Source organism: Gymnodraco acuticeps, unplaced genomic scaffold (assembly GCF_902827175.1).
Source record: "Gymnodraco acuticeps unplaced genomic scaffold, fGymAcu1.1, whole genome shotgun sequence".
NCBI lineage: Eukaryota > Metazoa > Chordata > Actinopteri > Perciformes > Bathydraconidae > Gymnodraco > Gymnodraco acuticeps.
The window spans coordinates 1,863,653-1,883,620 of record NW_022991632.1 but is presented as its reverse complement, the minus strand read 5'-3'; the positions used below and the strand labels follow the sequence as shown (position 1 = coordinate 1,883,620).

General features: G+C 41.3%; 1 protein-coding gene across 1 annotated transcript; it reads left to right on the top strand.

The window, feature by feature from the left end:
- The first annotated feature begins 954 nt into the window (after nucleotides 1–954).
- aurka (aurora kinase A) lies at nucleotides 955–17,249 on the top strand. The gene is made up of 9 exons (XM_034198411.1): nucleotides 955–1,297; nucleotides 1,690–1,755; nucleotides 1,984–2,320; nucleotides 2,410–2,455; nucleotides 2,542–2,733; nucleotides 5,262–5,400; nucleotides 5,564–5,712; nucleotides 10,126–10,300; nucleotides 16,104–17,249. Exons 2-9 carry the CDS (start codon nucleotides 1,693–1,695, stop codon nucleotides 16,284–16,286), a joined length of 1,284 nt encoding a protein of 427 aa, XP_034054302.1. The 5' UTR covers nucleotides 955–1,297; nucleotides 1,690–1,692; the 3' UTR covers nucleotides 16,287–17,249.
- The last annotated feature ends 2,719 nt before the right edge of the window (nucleotides 17,250–19,968 follow it).

Sequence of the window (19,968 nt, the reverse complement as noted above, 5' to 3'; positions counted from 1 at the left end):
CCACCATCAGGCCTTTTCATTTCCATTTCCGTTTTGTTGTCCATTTACACTACCCGCTTATTTTGTAGTTGGTATGTATATTTAATTAAAAAATCTGCTGCTTATGTTTTTTTTTTTGTTATAGCATTTTATAAATGAAAATATTGGTATTAATGTTCACTTTATTTTAATTTAATGTATATTTAAGTTAGATTTATTTAGATTTTTTAATGTTCTATTCAAAAATGTTATTAAAAAGGCATGTACACCATAAAAGATGACTATTGAGGTCTATTGTCAGGAATGTTAGTGTTATATCAAATAGTGAATTCTACTGCAGTAGAATGTTGCACGTCTGCACAGTGTTATATTTTCACCGCTCAGTGTCAGTAAATATTGTGTGGTTAGTATTGGACTACAAGATAGATGCAAGCCTGTACAGGTGGAGTTATTTAAAGCATAAATGAGTCGGTTGGGTTCTGGAGGTGTGGTTACCGTTACAGCATTGTGCTTGGTTGGCGTGGCCTGTGCCTGGTGGTGGGGCCCAATGTGATATATTTTCATGGGGCCCAAAATCCCTGGCGGCGCCCCTGCTGGTGGCCATACCAGTAGACCAGAATTCTCACAATGTATTTGGGCACCCCTCTTTGACTCAGTTTAACAAATAACTTCCTATGATTAACACGATCAAAGGAGGTTTCTCAATACTCTAATTTCCCCTCCTCGAATCCTATCCTCGATACTTAAGCTTCATCCCAATACCCCTCCTCGACTCCTCGCTTCACTTCCTCCGGGACTTGACCCGGAAATCGATCAAGACACGCCATTTATATATAGAAAGAGTTTTTCCCTGTCGGCTGCTGCTGCCCTCTGCTGTTCAGGAGGATTTCCCTCTGACGTCACGCTACCCTTCTCGCCAGCCAATGAAAAACGAGCACAGAGCATTCTCTCAGCCAATCGGAGGCCGGGATGTATTTAAAGGTTGTGAACCGAGGGACGTTTGAAATCAAACTAGTAGCGCTTGAGGGAAGTGTTTTCCAGCGGCCACATTGTTAATTATATTGGCAAGATTTGGTTCCAGTTTGATTCCTTTTTATCTGTGTTTACCACCTCACAACATCGAGCCGGCTTTTAACAGGATTAGTATACTGTCCATCTCGTGGTATATTTATGTAGACACAAACCTTGAGCTCTCGTCAACTGGCCGACGTAGCTGCTAGCTAGCGAGGTTGACGTTGAAACTACCTGCTTGAGAGCTAGCTTACTCTTAGTTTGGATTCTGGATAAGTTATCGGGCATTGTGCAATAACATAATCGGGTAAGTAATGTTATCTATGATAAGTGTCGAAAGTGATGTATGTTGTTGATTCTATGGTTACCGAAAAGCTAACAGTAGCTCAGAACTCAACGTTCACACGGTTAGGTAACATTAGCCAACAAGCGGAGAATGCTAACGTTACATCTTCTTTTTTGTCCATAACCGGCAGTGTGTAGTTTTTACAAAAAACAACATGTTTTACATTTATATGTATTCAAATAATAAGTAACAGATAATACATTACCTTGAAGAAATTACACCAATACTAATTGTAACGTGAGTGAATGTAGTCACAGAAAATAAAAGGCTTTTTTTTTGTTAGAAGCTCTACTTACTATCTGACTTGTTTGATGAACAATGTAAAAAATAACCTCCCTTTTACCTTTTCTTAGAATATGGACTCTTCTGCCAGACTAAAGATGACAACGGACATGAAACTCCAAAGGCCAGAAGTGAAGGTACGATTTTACCATGACTACAAAAAATACACTCACGGATGAATTCAACTTCAATTTGTTGTGAAAATCAGAGTCAATACTACAGCTATAACACAATTAGCGCATGTATTTTTCAAATGTAGAACTCATTTGTGTGCAAACCCATGTAGAGAAGATGGAGCTTTCATTATTCTATCCTTTTTTTTAAAGCCAGTTTATACAGTGTTTGGTGATTTCCTCTGATTTCAGACAAGCATGGATGGTCCAAAGCGGATTCCCGTGTCACAGCCGTCTCAGGCGTCTGTAGTCGCACCACCTCCACATCAGCGAGTTCTAGGCTTGTCAAATGGACCTCAGCGCATTCAGCGTCCTATGAGCCACCAGAAATCTGCATCTCATGTCTCGGTTGCTGTCAAATCTACAAACCCCGCTGATCAGAATGTGACCCCTACTACTCAGAGTAGAAGTCGGGCAATGCAGCCCAAACGTGTGTCTCAGCAAATCCAACCAAAGGCAATCGTGCCCAAGGTGAATCCAGAGCCAGCCAAACCCCCATCGGAACTGGCAAAGCTGGAGAAGCCACAGAGTAAGCCAAATATAAAATTGGACAATCTAATCAATATTGTATCCGGTTTTTCTGTATGCTAAAATGTGTTCTTTGTGTCTTTTTCTTAGCCAAACCTCCCAAGATTGTTTCTGCAAAAGCCTCTTCAACAGATAGGTGTATATTAAATGATACTTGTATTACTTATTTTATGCATAAAGTATTTGCGTGTTGTCTGTAACTCTGCACATTTCTACTTGCAGCCACCGATGGAGCCTGGAGAACTTTGACATTGGCCGTCCCTTAGGAAAGGGTAAATTTGGCAATGTCTACCTCGCCAGAGAGCAACAGAGTAAGTTCATCTTGGCCCTGAAGGTGCTCTTCAAGAAGCAGCTTGAGAAGGCGGGGGTTGAGCACCAGCTGAGGAGGGAGGTGGAGATCCAGTCTCACCTCAGGTAATGTGTCATTCAAATGATGTGATATGATGCCAAGTATGAATCCTGTCTGTTACACAAAGTGGTGGTACAAATTATTTAATTTCAAAGATGTCTGAATCGCGAAAAAGATAAACTTGCTTATTAAAGATCAAATGCAAAGTTTTTTTTTATAATTGCCATTCAAATCGAAATCATATAGCTACAACACTATCTAAGATTCTTGCAGTATTAAAATCGGAGATAATATGCGTCTGGCAATGCGCAATATTTATTTTGTTCAACCCCCAACACCAAGTCCGACGATTTATTTTCTCAGCCGCTCCGCCGCAAGATGGCGTCGCGTGACGTCACAGTGGCCAAACAAACAAACCTTGGCTTATCGCTCACAACTGCTTCCGCCGATAGTACAACTTAGTTTCGTTATCATGTCTGATTCTGAGTAGACTATAGACTAAAAGCTTTAGGAATCCAAACTATAACATATAATAAGTACCCTGTATCAAGATTGATGCAAAACAAGTGACGTTTGACCTTTTTAGAGAGGTTTAGAAAAATAAAGTCCAGGCGGACTCACCACTGGGTAATTTGGGAACCATCACAACCAAACACAATGCTAACAGTGAGACTCTGAATTAGCTCCGAGCGAAAAACGCTAACCTATTACTATAATAATAATAATAATGCATTACATTTTTATTAGAGCGCTTTTACAGGTGCTCAAAGCGCTTTACAAGTACACATTACACATATTAGACATGTAAGAGTCATTACTGCGGACATTACCCACAGGAGCAAATGCGGGTAAAGTGTCTTGCCCAAGGACACAACGGCCTGACGCAGTGGCGGCCGAGGCGGGATTCGAACTGCATATATATATATATATATATATATATATATATGATTACTGCACCGAAATCACTCCTAGCTCCCTTATTACTTATCCTAGCTCCACATCCAACACATTGTTTATGATCGTAAAGACACAGAATCTAACGGTGCCCACCTCTATAAGCACCCACTCGGCTGAAAGAAATGAAAGCATGGCGGAGGGCTTTTTTGATGCATAGGCCTAATGAAGTGGTTAGAAGAATGTTGGGTTTTCTAAGTGCTCACAGTCACTTTTAATTGCGCGGGGGGGGCATTTTTAATTGGGCCAGGAGGAATAATAGTGGATTTAATCCCTATCATAATGCATATTGTTCACACTTTTCCGTTATGAGTGGAGGAGCGATGAATGAGCTGCAGATAAACTACAATGCTAACAGTGTATTAGCCCCGAGCGAAAAATGCTAACCTATTACTGCACCGAAATCACTCCTAGCGCCCTTATTACTTATCCTAGCTCCACATCCAACACATTGTTTATGATCGTAAAGACACAGAATCTAACGGTGCCCACCTCTATAAGCAATAAAGCTGCAATTCTGTTATCTGCTGTGCTCTGTGCGCTTTGAAATCTAATCAAAAGTTGTTTACCTCAATTCTTTGGCGTTTCTGCATCGCCCGGCTCTTTCGTTCTTTCAGTGGTTTCTTGTGCTGAAATATGGAGGGGACGGCTCCGGGTTTCAGCCTCCGACGTGCTATTAATGCTTCTCCACCAACAGACTTCATGATAGCAGGATCAACGTCGTATGCATCACACGCGAAGTGGTCAGAACACAACTTGCTCCATTTTGTCGGTTGCCATCCAACACGATTCACTAAAAAAATCCATTTTTTGTGGATGATTTGGTCTTTGGGAAATGCATGTAAAACTCTCCCAGATCCCGCACCGTTCGTACAACAAAAAGCATAACAATAACCCATGTTAATTCAGTTTTCTTTTAGAAAAACATGTGACCGAGACTGCCGAGTCGGGATATTTGGTCCAGAGACTGTTTGGCCACTATTACGTCACGCGCGCGGAGGCTGCTGGGAATTACATGTCAGAAATTCAGACGGCTTTGGGTCGAGTTTTGGATCAATAAAAAGCTTTTTTTTTGGTGTATTATCTCGATTTAAATACAATAAAAAAAAAATACAGGCAGTCTTAAAAACATTTCTATAAAAATGTAGCATATTTGGAAGCTTTGCATTTGATCTTTAAGAGAGAATATCACTGGCCAAACTATAATGAGCAGTTTGGAGAATAATGCACATATGTCTAACTGTACGCATACAGTTAAAGACAGGCTGCTATAGTGGACTAAATCATTCTATTTCTATAGTTGGTGCACCCTGCTGTGTGCCATTTCTCTCTTTTGAATTGGTCAAAGGACCATGTTAAACCTGTATGGCATGTGTTTGTAGCAAGCTCCTTACTATCAAGTGTGAACACTGCTTAATTTGCCATCCTGACCCTCATCTGGTCTCTGTTTAAAATGTAAGCGCAGGGAATGATTGCATTTTGATAACCAGGCTGTTAAAATCCTTGTTATGTGGACCTTCTCTTGAAAGCAGCTGCTGGGACATTTGATTTAATTTAGTTCTGTCTTTTCTCTTTTAAATATTGTTTGGGTCCTTCAACAACATTTCTCTAAATACTCCTCCATCTCGCCCTCCTGCAGGCACCCCAATATTCTGCGCCTCTACGGTTACTTCCATGACTCGACTCGTGTATATCTCATCCTGGAGTTTGCACCCAAGGGTGAATTGTACAGTGAGCTGCAGCGCTGTGGATGCTTTCCTGAGGACAAAAGTGCCACAGTAAGTGCCAACTTTGGAACTTTTGTGAAATGCGTGCTTGTATAGGATTAAAGTCCATATAAGGTGTATACTCATTTAAAAAATGTTTTGATGTTTATTTTCTATTGAACATTTTTAGGAGGGTGCGGACATTGTATTAACCATTCTTAATGTGCTGTTGTAGTACATCATGGAGCTGGCTGATGCCCTCAACTATTGCCACTCCAAGAAGGTGATCCACCGGGACATCAAACCAGAGAACCTGTTGCTGGGGGCCAACGGGGAACTGAAGATCGCAGATTTTGGCTGGTCGGTTCACACACCCTCCTCCAGGTATGTGCATATGCTTTTGTACAAATAAAGTGAAATGGAATTGGTTACAAAACTTAACTACACATCTCGATTCTCCGGTGTGGCAGTATTTTGGATTCAAGCCAAATCAACAAGGCGAACCTACGGACTTGATATACCACGCATTTTAAACTACACCTAAAACACAACCACCCCATTCCGTTTTCCAAGCTGGTAGCAAACACGGCAGCTGGAGATGGAGAGCCCCCACCTTCCCGACAGTTTACAATCAAATATGCATTTGCCCGATAATGCAAACATGTTGGTGTTCCTTGCTCGAAAACTTTGAAATACAGATTTGGATATGGCCTGTTGAGGCATCTGGGTCTTTGTATGGACACTTGACTGTTGTTTTAAGGAGGTTTTTTTTTGCTTGTGAGAAATGTGTGCTTTTATTTATTGGTGACGTGCAACAACAGTGACCTTTCTGTTGGTCGCTTGTTAGCAGACCCTTCACGCGATGGCAGAGCAAACGGGTACAGGCAGGTAATACCCACAAATAAACATATGGACAAGGGTTACTATTTAAACAAATAGTAAATGTATTTAGGAACCTATCAATGTGATTTTAAGTGGGGGTGGACCTCAAATCCTCTAGGGGGGACACCCATATGAAACAGAACTGTATACATTTCAATAATCATAAAATCATGGCCATAACCAATAACATACCATTTCCAATATGAAAAAAACACTGAAACTTGTTTGTTTTATTTTTGGTTCATTTATAGTTGTGAGTGTGTCTGGGCTCCTGAACCAGCCTCTCCTGTCTCCCTCCTCTCCCCCCTTCTCCTCTTTGAGGCAGCAAAGACTAGTTTTAGCTCAACAAGTTTTAAAAGTGTATCTTACCTTTTTTCACCTAGTTAACTTTTTTTTTTTCATGCATATTTTACTAATCACTACCCTCTCAAATGGAAATATGTGTTTACATAAATGGTGACCAAACCGTTTGAGACGCACTGAGAACTTAGACTAAGTTAACTATCTAAACACTCAGAGTCCTTTACCTCACCTGAGGTTATCCCGAGCTTGAATGACACACGGAGGGCTTTGATTTGTGATCTGTATGACAGTGGCCATGTCGGCAGGCCAAATCATGGCCTTAACAGGCCAGGCCATCGGGAAACCCCCCGGTTCTCCCGATGGCCAGTCCGGGACTTGGTACAGGAGGCGTAGAGCGAGGGATCATTGGCCACAAGTTAATCGATCGCAGATGCCGTCGTGATCACGGACGAATACAAAAAAAATTATATAGAAAAAAAGAAACCTAAATGGGTCGCAAAATATACTTGTCAAGTATAATCTGTGTGAGAAACCCTGCATTTGTTACGTCCCGCATCGACTACTGTAACGCCATCCTCTCAGGCATACCCACCGAGCTCATCAATAAACTACAAATCATACAGAACTCTGCAGCCCAGATCATCACCGGCACCAAGGCCTCAGAACACATCACCCTCATCCAACTCCACTGACTCTCTGTTCAATCCCGTATTAACTTAAAAAAACCTACTGCTCACTTACAATGCCCTACATAACCTGGCTCCCCCTATCTGGCTGACCTTCTTCAGGTGTACACCCACCCTCGTTCCCTCCGCTCCCCCTCTGCTGGTCTGCTAACCGTCCCCACGCCTCGTCACCATGGGGACTCTGGAACTCCCTCCCCCCGCACATCCAGCAGTCAGACACAATCACCATATTCAAATCCCAATTTAAAAACCCACCTGTTCAAATCTGCCTACTCACTGTAGTGCTCCCCATTATATGTTTCATTTGTGTCCACTTGATTGTCTCCATGATTTCCTGTTTGTGTTTTTATCATGTTCTGTTGCCTATTAGCGTTTTTCTTTTTTTAACAAATTGTACGGTGTCATGAAAGGTGCCCAAAAAAAAAAGTATTATAACAGTGTTGGGCAAGTTACTTCCAAAATGTAATATTACTTATTACTGTCTTTTTAAAGTAATAAGTTACATTACAATATTACTGTCTCTGAAATGTAATGAGTTACACTACTTTAGTTACTTTTTAGTTACTTTCACCAAAATAACCGCAAAAGAATGGCTAGGTATTTTAAATGCTGAAATGTAGTTTAGTGCAGCTCATTCTACATCCAGTGAAGGGCAATGTGGTATAGCATAACTGTAGGCCCTTAAGACTACTAACAACTTGTATTACACGGCTTAGTTGAATACTCAATTCTGATTGTAAATTCTTAACATGTGACACGTTGTTAATACAGTAGTACAGACCACTGTCAAGGACTATAATGAAGGTTGCTAAGGAAGATCAAGAAAGAGAAAGGAAAAGAGGTTAAAAGACGGAGCGCTGGACGTCAGATAAATCACCAGAAGAAGGCAGACAGGAAGTAAACACTAACAGGACACGGAATGGGCTCTGTAGTGTGTTTAGTATATGGCCATGTTCAGACCCGGTTCCAGAACAAAATGACTCGGGTGCCTCTGAGGTTACAGGGGGCGCAGCAGTAGTAGGTTTACATGAGCAATAGTGGCCGGCAACAGCAATGAAAAATAGCATTGATGGTCCCAATGAACAGATTATGGCATTTGTTATGTTTTGAAACCAAGCAAGTGAGAACATTTCAAGTGAGTTAAAAGTGCAATCCTGAAATATTTCATATAGTCCAAAGTGGACTACGGCAAAGAAAAGCACAAAAGCTTCAAAGCTACTGATAAAATAAATGAGAACATGTAAATCAAGGCACATATTATTTGAACCAGCTCATGGTTTGAAATGGCAAACATTGAAAGGTAAAAGTATTATTAAAACCATGTACTAAATCATCACCTTGGTCCCATCATATACTCTGGGAAGAGAATATTTACTGTGCTTGAAAACTGGGATCACATCATCATGTGAGGTTGACTTTGAGACCTGGAGAACATTACAGCTGCAACATTAGCTCGTTGATAAGCTTGGGATATGAGAGTTTTGTAGCCATTCGTGGTGAAGGCATCTGTGCTATTGTATGCATTATTTTTGACCAACATTTCTACAGGCATGGCAGAATATGGCACTATTTTCACATGAATATTCTAGCCATTGTCTATTTTTATGCCACGAGCTGCAAAATGACCGCCTTACCCCACTGTACAGGCGGGTACTTGTTTGGACCTGGGCAGGCTCTGTTTTGCCGTGGTATCCTGGCACCTGCGGGCTGCAGAGGGGCGGCGTAGTTTCGGGCGACAAAGACTGCTGCTCCGGGGGCGAGTCAGGCGGGAGTAAGCTAGTGTCCACAACGGAGGGTAAAGTGATGTCCCCATCTGACATGTTGCTACTGTCTGCAGTAGATGCAGTGTTGCTGGCGTTTAGTGATGTTTGCTTTAACCATTTTCGTATAAATGATTATCCACAGATGTGTGTCACTGCTGTGGAAGCACTTTGGAAATGATGCACGCGCAGCGGAGCAGGTCACGCGCACCTGACACAATTTTTTCTTTGTATTTTTCGCTCCGTTCTCTTTTTTGAATAGAGGGTGCATAACATTCAACTGGGGGTGCAATGCATGCCTAAGTATGCACCCCCGAAGATCCCGACGCAAAGCCTGAAGGGTAAACACCAGGTTTACTAATCTACCCGCACAATTTGTCTCTGGTGTCGGAATGTCTCGCTATGTTAGTATACTAACATAGCGAGACATTATACATTCTTAAAAAACAAAACACCATTTAATTTAGGGTTAAAATGTGTTGTTACTGAGCATTGTAACGGGTAATATATTACCCACATTTCATTAGTAATGCGTTACATTACTTCGTTACAGCAAAAAGTAATATATTACTGTAACTCCGTTACTTTTGTAACGCGTTACACTCAACACTGATTATTAAGGTAAGAAGCTTCCTCCGTGAAGCTACGCGTTGTGATGTCTGGTGTCGCTTCCCCTGTCGTGAGTTTGGATCAACCGGGGATGATACTAACATTTCTGGAATCTCAGCTTGCTAATCGATATCTTGTTTTTGCAGATACGATAAGTAATAAGGGCATTTAAGCTGAGTTCTGTGCTAAGTGCGATAGCTTCGGGGCTCATTTAGACGCTTCTTGCAAGACTTTTTGTTTCAGTAAAAATTGTTCGTATCGTCAGGTAGCTGAGTTTCTTCCCGTTATTTGGGTATGACACATTCATACGTTTTTAAATATTAAGAAGCCCTCAGACGCTGTTTCTTGCAGTAATGCGTTTTTTCCCCTGCCGGCTGGGGAATGGGGATTCACAGATTAAGTATAATTGGGTCTCTGTTAACTCAAAGTGTATTGCTCTGTTACATTTGCAATTCACTTGTTTTGCTTCAGTATCTATGCTCAGGTACACCTTTTTTGTTTCTACAAAAACTGTGAGCTTACACACTAACTTCATGCATTTCACTTTGTTATTTCAGGAGATCTACGCTGTGTGGAACACTGGACTACTTGCCTCCTGAGATGATTGAGGGGAAAACTCATGACGAAAAGGTTGACCTGTGGAGTCTGGGCGTCCTTTGCTACGAGTTCCTGGTTGGAAAGCCCCCCTTCGAGACAAAAAGTCACGAAGAGACCTACCGCAAGATTTCAAGGGTAAGCGGTGTGCGAAAAAGTACACGTCCCACCGTCCGGGACGTGTTATTTACAATATCGGACAAGTAGATCTGTCAATTGACTTGTCCGATGGACAAGTGACGTTTATTGACAAATTATTGATACATTCAGTTTACAAAAGGCAGAACTCATTCGCAAATTGTACGTGTCCGCCATTGTTCGTTTAGAAATGTTAGTTTCGGTTCTGCTTGTCGATTCCTAAGGAAATGCATCTCGCTGCTTTCTGTACAGTTAGACGGGGGCGGGGCGGGAAGTGTAGCACAGTGGCAGGGTTGGGAAGCAAAACTCGGTTCCGAGTAGGAACAAATAACAATTGTCCGGTACCGGGATTAATAAGAGTTGTGAGGACAGGAGGCGAGGCCGAGCCCCGGACTGCAGCTCTCTCATATGCTCCGTATCAGCTGCACGGTGCAGCTCAGCGTCTCTCTCTCTCTACACACAGCGGATCCGCTGCCCGTTTAACAGCCTCATCTTTGTCAAACTTTCTTATGTTCTAACACGTAATGATGGTTATTAAGCGTTTTAGCTCCTGTGTTGTTAATATTGACCGCCATTTCCTTTATGAAGTGAAGCAGCCTCCCTGTCTGTGTCCTCGCGCTGTCCTCACATCCCCGGACCCCCAGACTCGGAGGAGCGCAGGGATGTCAGTATTGTTTATGAAGCAGGGTATAGAAAGTAACTACATTATTGAAATGAAAATACTATTTATTTACTTTTACAAACAGTGAGCCGCTGGGCAGCTGCAGCATGTGTATTGCAGGACATGTGCAAGCGTCTTTGAGTTGTAGAAAAGCGCTAGGCCTATAGGCTATACATATAATGTATTATTATTATTATTAGGTTATGTCCGTGTTGGACATGTGTGGTTGGACTCTGTCTCACAGGCAGGTTGCAGTGTAACATCAGAGGAGACTGGGCCAATTGTACATTCTCAAACTGCACCACTTAGAACTAACTGAACAATGCATAGATTATTTTTATATAATTGTATTCAATAACTGTAAGAAATTAAACAGTATGAAGTGATTTGTAAATAGGAATACAGATTTGACTTAATGTTTTCATAAATATATTTTTCTCCCAGTTTGACTTATTTTTACCCTCTCAAAGAACCGGAATCGAGAACCGAAAATAACCGGAATCGAAAAGCAGAACCGGAATCGTTAAAATCTAAACGATACCCAACCCTATGTGTGATGCAGTAAAATCTTACCGCTCACTTATGTTAGCGGTGTCGTAAAAACCGTGGGAAAATGTAAAATACCATGACGAAGAAGAAGATTCCAGTGGCCCCAATTTTTGTCCATTCTGGACAAGTGAAAAATTTATTCGGACAAGTAAATTGCCAAACTCACTTGTCCATGGACAAGTACTCTCTAAAAACTTTTTCTCACACTGGTAAGGCATATAAAGCTAAAAAACAATACTCCTTGAAAATGGCTTTATTTTCAACATATAAGAAGTTTCGTCTACACCAGGGGCCTCCAACACGGTAGCTCGCGAGCAGATTTTCAGTAGCTCGCTTCTGCTTTATCCATCAACACCAGTCCAGAATCAACAGCAGAATGACCCGCTCTGAATCAGTCCGTGTCGCTGCGGCTCAGAGACACAGGGATTTGTGTTTTTTGAAAAACACTCGCTATCGTCATGTCAGGTTTTTGGTGGATTTAATCAAGTCTTGGATTGCAGAGTATGAATGTCCTCTTGCTATTTTAAGTTGATAAATATGTTTGTGAATGCAGGAGGAGATGTTCCGCGATCACCGTCTCCTCTGTTCCTCCAAACCCCGCCCCTCCCTGTAAATAATGAGTGACCTGATAGAACCTTTATTATTCACTTAATCACTGATTGAGATATGATGAAGCTAACTTAATCTCATACATTCATGGAATTTATGTAACAGTAAGACAGAGAATGTAAGTGTGCACCCCAGGGTGGGATTTTCACGGCGGCCATGGCCGTCGTAGCCCCTCGGTCTGGCCGTTATGCCCCACAAATAATTGTACGTCCTACGGCCACCATGGCCTTTGGGCCCCTCACACTGTTAAAAGTTGCTTTAAAAGCGTCAGAACAGTGGTTTCTGAACTGCATTATGCTGCGTTCACAACGGACGCGATGCGAATACTCGCATCGCTCTAACCGCTGGAGTTTCACCGCGGCTGTCAGCTGTGTTTACTCCTGTCATTCAAACAGGACGCGCTGGAGAGGGGGCGGGGCGTATCTCCATGTAAATACTGTGGTGGAAACCAAATTAACCTATTTTATCGTGATTTCATTGTAATACACGTTTCAAAATGATGCCGAAGTAACTAAATACTGATAACGGTTAGTAAAAACCATGCTTTAATGCTTTGGCAGGCGAAAAACCTTTTTAAAATGCGTGTTTTGTGAATGGAGATTGGATCGATCAGGCTAAATTAACGTTGTAGCTGCTCCGTCTAAACTCACAACAACGTCCTAAAGACAGAATTAAAGCAGCGACTGTATTCGTCATGACAGTCTGTGGTTTGTACATCTTTAACTTTTGTCCAGTTTCTGAACAGATATGAGGAGCTGTGAGGAGTTGATTAAAGAGACACACACGCACTCTTTTGCATTTCAAAGTATTGCTTGTTCATACAGTTGGATGTTGGAGCTTCACTGTGCACTGCTGAATGATGTATGTGCAGAGTTTGACCCTTGAAGGCAGTTTCTTCTGCTCTGAAATGGAATATATTTGTTACATATTAATAGAATTTTTTATTTTTAGATTTCATTTCGGATTAGTGAATGGGAGTAGTAGTAGATGGAAAACATCTAACACTAATTATTCAAAGTAAAGTATTTCATTTTAGATACGTTAATACTAAGGAGGCATAGGCCTATATGATGATACGATTATTGATATTAAAAAAGTTATTTGTTTTTTGTCATTAGAAAGTAAAGTTATTTATTTGTAAGCTCTAAATCCTAATTTTCCGCCCTTTCCGCCCTGAAAAAATGTGTGACACCAAAGGCCAAATGGCCTTGCCCCTAAAATGACGAAAATCCAAGCCTGGTGCACCCACATGCAGTATTTTTTGTTTTTATAATGCTGTTGTACTCCTGTTGACTGCTGTGTTCAGACTCAAGTCATGTTTGTGATGCCACATTCAGGACCTTCAGTGTCCTTTTTTTTTAACAGAAGACCGTTGCTAGAAGCTGCAGCTAGACTGCAGAAGTATTAGTTTTTAGTTTGAGGATGGAACAATTTCACACACAGATATAGGGAGGCTAGACCTATACAATTGATTTATTATGGTTTATAATTGAATGTCAACACAAAGAAGAAGAAAAAGATGGCTGAACTGTTCAGTGTCAATCCTGTGGAGATGGAGGTTATAAATCTCCAAAATCATGTTCAGCTTAAGTCTCAGCAACACTCACAACATTTCTGGAACCTTGTAGACCCAGAAAACTATAAGAACATTCACCAAGCAGCACTGAACACGTCTGCTTTATTTGGCTCTACAGACCTTTGTGAAGCAGCTTTTTCTGACATGAATGTCATGAAATTTAAATACAGAACAAGACTGACTGATGGACATTTAAATGACTCTATTAGCTTGAAGTGGGTACACTCCAGCATACACCTCTATGGTGGACTCCATGCAGTGCCATTCATCTCACTCACTGTGAAAAAGAGTGAATGTCACTTATTTTACACATGTGCCATAAGATGCTTGTAAGGTGGTGATTAAGGTGATGTACTCACAATAGCCGCGTTCACACCGGAGTACTTTTCCCCTTTAGTTCCGTTAGTACCCCTTATTCACACCTAAAAGAGTACTTAGTGCCGGGAACTTTTACCCCCATTTTTAGTTCCTGCTAGAGAGGTGGTACTATCCCGGGAGGGAAAAGTGCCCCGGTTCTGATTGGCTGGGCGAATTACAAACCACGCCCCGTAAAACTCTGAAAAGTTTTGTGAAGCCGCTATTGTATTTGTGGCATTAGCATTATTAGCATTAGCCCCACGCACCAACGGAGAGAGAATAACTTATGGCAACACAAAAAAAAACATTGGAGTGATGAGGAGGTGTCGGCGTTCTGGCGATTTACTCGGAAGGCTTCAGTAGAAGCGTATTATGTGGGCCATAATAAAATGTGAGAAATTGTCGTTACGATTTTTGATAAACTTTAGGTATTGCAATTTCACACGTGTAAACAAGTAGCTTCATTCAACTGATGAGGAAGATGTGAATAAATGTAAGCGATGTGATGCAAGTAGCTCTTGGCCACTTTTATTTTTTCAAAGTAGCTCTCAGGTAGGGATGGGTATCGTTTGAAATGTATCGATTCCGGTTCTGCTTATGGATTCCGGTTCTTATCGATTCCCTGTTTCGATTCCAAAATTGTAAAAGAGGTCAAACGTTTAGATGACAAATCTTTGTTCTTTTAAGCTTTAACCGACCTTTTTATATAAAAAATATACATGCAATACAAATGTATTGTACAATAGCTGTGCTTTATTTTAACTGAGCTATGCCTGTGGCGAGCTATGCCTGTGGCAAGCTATTAACAGGCATTGCACTGTGCCTTGTCTTTTTCTTTTTTAGTGGAGCCTCACTTTAGAGCATTTACCGCAATCCATCTTTGGTGTTATGAAGTGACTGAGCTCGCGAACTGTCAGCACAACTTACATGATGCCGTTTTAAGAAATTAAGGGCGGTGCCGGTGTTGTCAAATTATGCTCCCCCTGGCCTGCCGTAAAAAGCACCCCCCAAAAAAATATGCTTCTATTAATCCCACCCTCAAGCACTTCGGAGGGTATAGTTGTAGGACCAGTATCAATAAATGGAGCAAGTTTCATGTATGTGACATGTTTATTGTCAGAGATAGCAAGGGGTGCATATCGTGGCAACAAGGCTGTTCATAAAAAGCACCACCCAAAATAAAAAATATTATATTAATCCCACCCTCAAGCACTTGATGTAAAAATAAACGATACATTGTAAAGCACAAGCAAAAGTATACAGACAAACTGAAAAATAAGTGACGAATGAATGCAAAATCCAGGATTCGACAACCCAACCATCAAAAAGACAACCTAGAATAGCGGACTATACTTTCAAATGCACGTTCCCGTGTCAAGGGGTGCATTTCACGACGGGGGTGCATAATTTGACACAACACCGGCCGTCAGCGAACCGAGCCGGCCGTCAACGGCCCGCTGACGACCGTCCGTTCTGTGATTCTCCAGAACACACAGATGGCCAGTCCGCCCTTACCCTGTATCCCACCGCGGCGCAGACGGACCCGTTGGAATACAGGGTCTACCGCGTTTAGGAACCGTTAAGCAGAACCGAAATTGTGTATTTTGTATGGGTACCCCGCATTTTTTTATCGGTTCTCATCTGGAACCGAGTTTCGGTTCCCAACCGTACTCTCAGGTGAAGAAAGGTTGGAGACCCCTGGTCTACACGATCACTCTTGTAAACCAACCATTTTAAAACTAATACTCCTCGTCATATTATTTGTTTTCTCCTGGCATCTCAAACTACGTGATCCAGAGCAAGTTAAGCATTAAATAATAATGATTGCAACGTGGCAGAAAAACCTTGATTTCTGTGACTTTAAAGGAATTCAGTAAACGTTATATTTTGTAGTTGCATTTTATAGAAATTATTCAAATGTGGTGATAAAGTTTAGTTTTTTCTTTTTTTTTGTGGTTAAGGTACCTTGAAAGTGCTTGATTATCCTCTTAAAATGCTGTACAAGCCCGATGTTTAATCTTTGTACGAATATTTCTGTCTTTGTCACCCAGGTTGAGTACACTTACCCCGCACAGTCTGACATCAGTACCGGAGCCAAAGACCTGATGGCCCGGCTGCTGAAACACAACCCCATGCACAGACTGCCCATCCAGGGAGTCCTGTCCCACCCCTGGGTGGTGGAGACCGCCACCAAGAAACCCACAACCCTTAGCCACGAGGAGCCCGGCCTCTGAGTCTCATTGTGTCCCTTCACCCAAAACCTGAGGTTTGTATGTGGGGGCGCAGCAGAGCAGAACACAGGCTGAACAAAGGTGTGAAACATGAACACCAGTGTGCAGCTGATTTATCAGAATCTGCCCTATTAACTTTAATATCACTTCATTTTGATGTTGTCTGCAGTCACTTCCTTGTCTCTTTTTTATCTTCCTTTCCTTGTCTCGAATGTAATTCTATGCCTGTAAATATTTCACTTTTATTTGTGTAATTATGAAAATGTTAAGCTTTTCTAAAATGCCGTTACTTGAAATAAAAAGATAACTTATCTTTAGTGGAATATGTCACTTTGGAATTAAGCATTTGTCTGTTAGTGAAAAGTATTTTAGTTTTCTCTTAAATGAATTTCAAGCTCTGTTAATTTTCTTTATTACTGGGAAAACTAGACTTGCACTGATATCCAATGAGCGACCAGCAGAGGGCGCCAGCATACCACTAGAGTTCTCTTGGGAGCTCGTTACAGATAACAGTCAGTATTACATCCATAGTTAAAGGTAGGGTAGGTAATTTCGGAGAAACCAGCTCGAGTGCTAGAATTTGAAAATACACAGCCGGAACAAATCTGCCACTTCCTTACAGAGCCCCTCCAACACAGACGAACGTGCACATGACCAATGAGGGCACGAGATAAGTTTGTGCACAGATGGAAGGCTGACAGGCAGGTAGGCCATCCAGTTATTTTAGCCGGGCCGGCTAAAATGATTGGTCGTGATTTTTACAGTACTACGGCTTCCACAGATTACATTTTTTTTGTCAAAGCAGATATTCATTGCTATCGGCATGTTAAGAGCATTCCATCGAATATAACAAGTGTATCTCGAGTCGGTTTCTCAAACTTACCTACCCCACCTTTGATTAATTGGTTTCACACATTATTTCTTCTACAATAAAATGTTAAGATATAAAGAAAGTATTTAGCCTTGTATCATGTTTTGTTTTTTTTACTGCTGGATTACAAAGACTATCAATAAACTTGAATTAGAAATAAATGTGCAAACTACAATGTAGATTACGGTTAGGGTCCTTTTTATAGATGACTCAACTGGGATGTTAACTGGAGGCAGTTACTTAAAGGAGACCTATCATGCTATATTTGAATAATATATTGTAGGGCCATACCTATATAAGGTATATTTATAAGTTTTCTTTTTCAAAATACCAAACAGATTATGCATTTTAGCCATGCCTCATTTTGCTCTCCTCCAACCTTGTCTTTGCATGAGCTGCAGCTGACCACGCCCCCCTGCAAAGGAGGGGGCCGATTTACGAGCGTCATGTTACCATGCCACAGCAACCTCTCATTTCCCTGATTGGTGGAGAGTTGGCCATATAGGCGGACTTCCTCGTCACTGACATCAGAGATATTTCTAATCTGTATCAGATCCGTTGTAGCCCCGTTTTTAGAGATTTGGGTATGGAGGAAAAGAGAGGGTTGTGTTTTCTGACACTTGGTGAGTTCCCTGACACACCGGCAGAGACGGCCCGACCCATTAAGCGACAAAACGTTTTTTTTATCACTGTACACCGTTTTTTATCTCAGTACACCGTCGCCGTGATAAGTATGTTTAATTTTGTTAATATGCCTAGATTGCCTACTCTCAAAGTCATGTATTATATTATTGAGTCAATCATATAATACATTAACCGTGCTTTACCTGAACCTCATCATGAGAGGACGGCAGGATTGTAATTTCCCGTGTTCAGTGAATGCAACAGAGGCAAGGCACCAGACCAACCAGAGAGTTGAATGGAAATAAACATCTGTCTTATTGGCTGACAGGTACCTATGCTGTGAGCTGTGACAATGTTTAAAATAAACTGTCAGTCTCAGACTGTTTGAAGATGGACATAAGAACATTTGTTCTTAAAAAATACGACAATTCTCAAGTGGTGGTTCACACTATAGATATATATCTATGGTTCAAACAACAACCCCAGAGCCAGCACTTGAGCCAGGAGAAATTGCAGCTACGTTGAGGTTACTTTGAATCGCAGGAGTAAAATAAACCGTTGGCAAGTAGCTATAGCTAGCCAGATATATTAAACAAACACTTTGCCATACAATCTAAATGTAATGTTAGCGTTACCTGGTGATTTCAAAGAAAGCTCTCTGGGAAATGTTGACTTACTGTTCGACATGAAGCTAGAAGCTACCTTACAGTAAGTACACAGTTGATCCTGAATCCTGTCAATTAAAGTGTTTCATAGTTAGCTTAGCTAAGCATCAACCTAGCACTGAAATATATGGATGTTATGTGACAGTATTTCTGAGAAAAAGTCAGCTGAAATGGTGGCATAGTTGCCACTGCTTTACGTGTCGACAGCATGTTTGAACATATTTGCTGCAGTAAATGTGGCTGTTTGGCCACTGACGTTGCCATAACAACACCTGAATTTAAATGCAGTAACAAAAAAAAAAACATGATACAAGGCTCAATACTTTCTTTATATCTTAACAAGCCAAAGCTCGCTTAGGGCCCCCAAAAGTCTAGGGCCGGCCTTGCACACGGGGACACATATTCATGTATAAAAGACGTACAAAGGTGCATTTTACATGATAGGTCCCCTTTAAATGTCACCTATTGTGCAACATCAACTTTTTCATGTATTTTATACATAAATGTGTCCCCTTTGTTAAAAGAGTTTCGGAAAGTTTCAGGAAAAAATATCCTATCTTTTCGTCCTGATCCATCTATATAAAAACCTGTCTGAAAATGAGCTGATCAGTTCGTTTGCATTACAGATACAGAATCAGCACTTTAGAAAGGCTGAAACCGAGGGGTTTACGCACGATCTGGGATTTCGATCCTTTTCAGAGACATATTGTATATGAGACTTATTATATATTGTTGAAAAAAGGTATAATAGGGGAGAGATACCGTGCCTTGAAGGCCAGTTATTCAAACCAAAAATCCTTGTGATTTATCATTTTTAATGACTGCAATTATTCAATTTTGAAGCATAACCTCTCCTGTCCACTAGGAGGCTCTCCGGGCATCATGTGTAGAGAAACCGAGAGGATTTTAGAAACAAATTCATCCAATTACTTGACAGTCATTTCAGCAGTCTCATTAAAGTCGTGATTTTGCTCTTTGTGTGTTTTTATGACTAGTTGATAGAAAATACTGACTAGTGATGTGTGTCCGCAGAAAAATTGAATTCTCTATATTGGCGTTTTTTTTTTAAGAATATTGAACAAATGTTTGGGCTTTATTCAAATGGTGTTTAAGGGGCAGCTGCTTGTGCTTTTCATCCGTTAATCCGGTGATCACATGAGAAACATCACTTTTCTGTCCCTGCAGTTTCATGTGAACTGGCCCTTTTCAAGCTAGGGTGGTCTTCATCAGAGCATATGCACCAGGTAGCCATTTGTTTCCACAGCTGGGGATTAGCCCATTCAGTGAATAATCGCTCTATCCAGATGTTTTGCGCAGAAAATCAACACGGTGGACGAACAGGTCCACCATAAAGCCGGATTCATGCCTGCAGCAGGAAATCTGTCGAGATGATTTTGGCAAGGCCCATTTGTTCTTAACTTCCATAGACAAAGCTTGAACATGTAGAACATATCTAGAATAAATGTGATAGTATTTGTAAAAGCTCGAGTAAGCCTGTACACCAGCCCCCCCCCCCCCCTCTCAA

Coding starts and splice junctions, on each gene's coding strand:
- aurka (XM_034198411.1), top strand. CDS start 1,693: ATGGACTCTTCTGCCAGACTAAAGATGACAACGGACATGAAACTCCAA. Junction 2,321..2,409: donor AAAGCTGGAGAAGCCACAGA/GTAAGCCAAATA, acceptor TCTTTTTCTTAG/CCAAACCTCCCAAGATTGTT. Junction 10,301..16,103: donor CCTACCGCAAGATTTCAAGG/GTAAGCGGTGTG, acceptor TTTGTCACCCAG/GTTGAGTACACTTACCCCGC.